Source organism: Argentina silus, assembly GCF_951799395.1.
Source record: "Argentina silus genome assembly, chromosome: 4".
In the NCBI taxonomy this organism is placed as follows: Eukaryota; Metazoa; Chordata; class Actinopteri; order Argentiniformes; family Argentinidae; genus Argentina; species Argentina silus.
This window is the reverse complement of record NC_139658.1, coordinates 22,269,303-22,271,802: the sequence shown is the minus strand read 5'-3', so window position 1 is coordinate 22,271,802 and position 2,500 is coordinate 22,269,303. Positions and strand designations below refer to the sequence as shown.

The following is a 2,500-nucleotide window of genomic DNA, read 5'->3' as shown; positions in this document are numbered from 1 at the left end:
CCACGCTGGTGTCGATGGCTGCAGTCCTGCAGGCTCCGGTCCAGAATGACTCCCCAGACAGTTGAGGGCCGTACGTTTACAAAGCACTCCTTTGTTTTCCTAGCTACTGGGGTGAATCATGATTCCTACATTTGCGAGACATTCATTTATCGTATGCTTCGGACAGTAAATCTTTATTGGGTGGATCAGAAGTTATGCTTTTTGAGTCGTCTGTTGTGGGACTCGTTGGAATTCATCTGACCATTGTAATGCCTCCACCACAAATGCTTTTTCTCTCTCATGGCCCCTGAATGATTTGGATGATTATATGGACTTTAAAATATACAGTAAAGCCAAGATGAGGTGTAGGCCAAGTACAGTTAATGTTACACATGCTACACATATGTAATATCTTGTGGTCTTAATAACTAAAGTCACATTGTCAATGAACAGGATAAGGTAAGCATAACTTTAGGGATTTGAACTTTGACCTTTCTGGATTCAGCAATCCAGTATGATACCATCGTCCCCACCTCTATCTGTGGACATGTTTCCACACTAGGCAGCACCATCCATCCATTGTGGGCCTCAACGGACTGAACATGATGAAATATAACCTGTCAGACACAAGATGGGCACCAGGCCCAGACCTAAACCCAGACCCCAACCCAGTCCCACTCCCAGGCCCAGACCTAAACCCAGACCCTGACCCTGACCCTGACCCAGGCCCAGACCTAAACCTAGACCCTGACCCAGTCCCAGGCCCAGACCTAAACCCAGACCTAAACTCAGACCCTGACCCTGACCCAGGCCCAGGCCCAGGCCCAGACCCCGACCCAGTCCCTGACCCAGACCCAGACCCAGACGAACCCACCCCACGGCCCACCTTTGGCTCCACAGGCCCCTCCGTAGTGCTGTAGTCTGCCGCCCGGTTCGTCCTCCCTCCAGACTGGGGAGTCTTCAGGTAGAGGGAGCCCTAAAACAGAGGACACGGCACAGCGTGCCACCCGGTTACCAGGGAGGTCCTACCAACGGCACCAGAGACCCCCCCCCCAAAAAAACAACTGAAATCCAGGGAAATCACCCTGGTGTAGGCCACGACGACAACAGAAAACAGGAACAGCCCAAAGAAGAAGACCCACCACCGAAAACAACCGTGACCATGACACAGGAAATGAGAGAATGTGAATGAAGAAGAATGTGAAAGCTTGTCAGCACTGAGAGAAAAACCCCTAACGTCTGTCTGGCCAATCAGGTCGAGGAGAGTTCAGTGTATTGTGGTACAGTACATGCATGAGTTAGTCTGGATGAGTTTCAGAAACCCAAGAAAAAGTCACGACCAAGTTCAAGCTTTCAAAACATGCATTAAACACACCAAGCCATGCAGGTGCACACAGAGACACGCAAACGTTCCGCACAAAAAAAAGAGGAAAAAAAGCTGTGAAAAGGAAACCCAGAGAGAAAGGCCCGGCGGTGAGAGCAGAAGACGTGAGGTCATCACGAGGAGAACCTTCGAAGCTCGTCTGAAGACTCAACACGAGTCGTTATGACGACCGGGAGAGCCTCCAAACAAATGGCTTCTATTTACACCTCTCAATTTACCAAAGAAGAAAGTCTTGAAAGTTCAAGTGACGTAGCGGCCATGGCAGGCCTTGAGGGAGGGAAGAGGGGGATGACGGAGGAATGACAGAAGGGGATGACTGGCCTGTGCATTGAAATCCAACCCTCCAATTAAAGGTTGAAACTAAACAGGCGGGATTGGAAGTGTAAGTGGGCGCTGGGGACGGCAGCTGCTGCAGCTCTGATGGCCTTCCTACTGGGGGAGAGAGGGAGGGATGGAGGGAGGAGGGAGGGGGTGAGTTACAAGCCTGATGATGGATGTGAGGCTCCGTCAGTAATGGCCTTTCAGAGACCCCCAGACAGGCAGACAGGCGGACTGATGGATGGACAGACAGACAGACAGATAGACGGACAGACAGACTGAGGGGCAAGACCCTGCATGCAAACAGGTGAGGGAGAGAGGAGAGGAGAGAGGGAGGAGGGAGGAGGGGAGAGAGAGGGGGGAGAGAGAGGGAGGAGGGAGGAGGGAGGAGGGGAGATAGAGGGAAGACAGGGATAGAGGGGAGACAAGGAGGAGGGGAGAGAGGGAGGGAGGGAGGGAGGGAGGGAGGAGGGGAGATAGTGGCAGTTGTTTTAGACAAACTGTCAACAGGCTCTTCCCAGCCGCAGGATATGACCCTCATTTAGACAGCTGTGGTGGCAGTTAACTTCCTGGCCAATAGGAGGCACTATAACAATGTGCTACAAATAGCAGGAAAAGAGGAGAGATAGCGCTCTATATGCCTTTCTCTGGGTTCACTCGACCGAGAGCAGAGGGAATCAACAAGAACAGGGGAGCAGAAAATGGAGGGAGAAAATGGGCAACCCATGACGGTGACAAACAAGGAGCAAGAATGAGAGTTTTGACCCCTGATTGATTGACAGGTCTCGTCTTTCAAAGCGGGGAGTTTAAGGGTCAATG

The 2,500-nt window shown here is 51.7% G+C and overlaps 1 protein-coding gene across 1 annotated transcript in view; it reads right to left on the bottom strand.

The window, feature by feature from the left end:
• Positions 1–2,500, bottom strand: part of LOC310803395 (semaphorin-3F-like) — a 47,217-nt gene that overhangs the window by 19,422 nt on the left and 25,295 nt on the right. Inside the window, exon 6 of the mRNA XM_083668136.1 lies at positions 866–955. Within this exon, the coding sequence (XP_083524262.1) occupies positions 866–955 (90 nt within the window). The remainder of the gene's footprint in view (positions 1–865; positions 956–2,500) is intronic.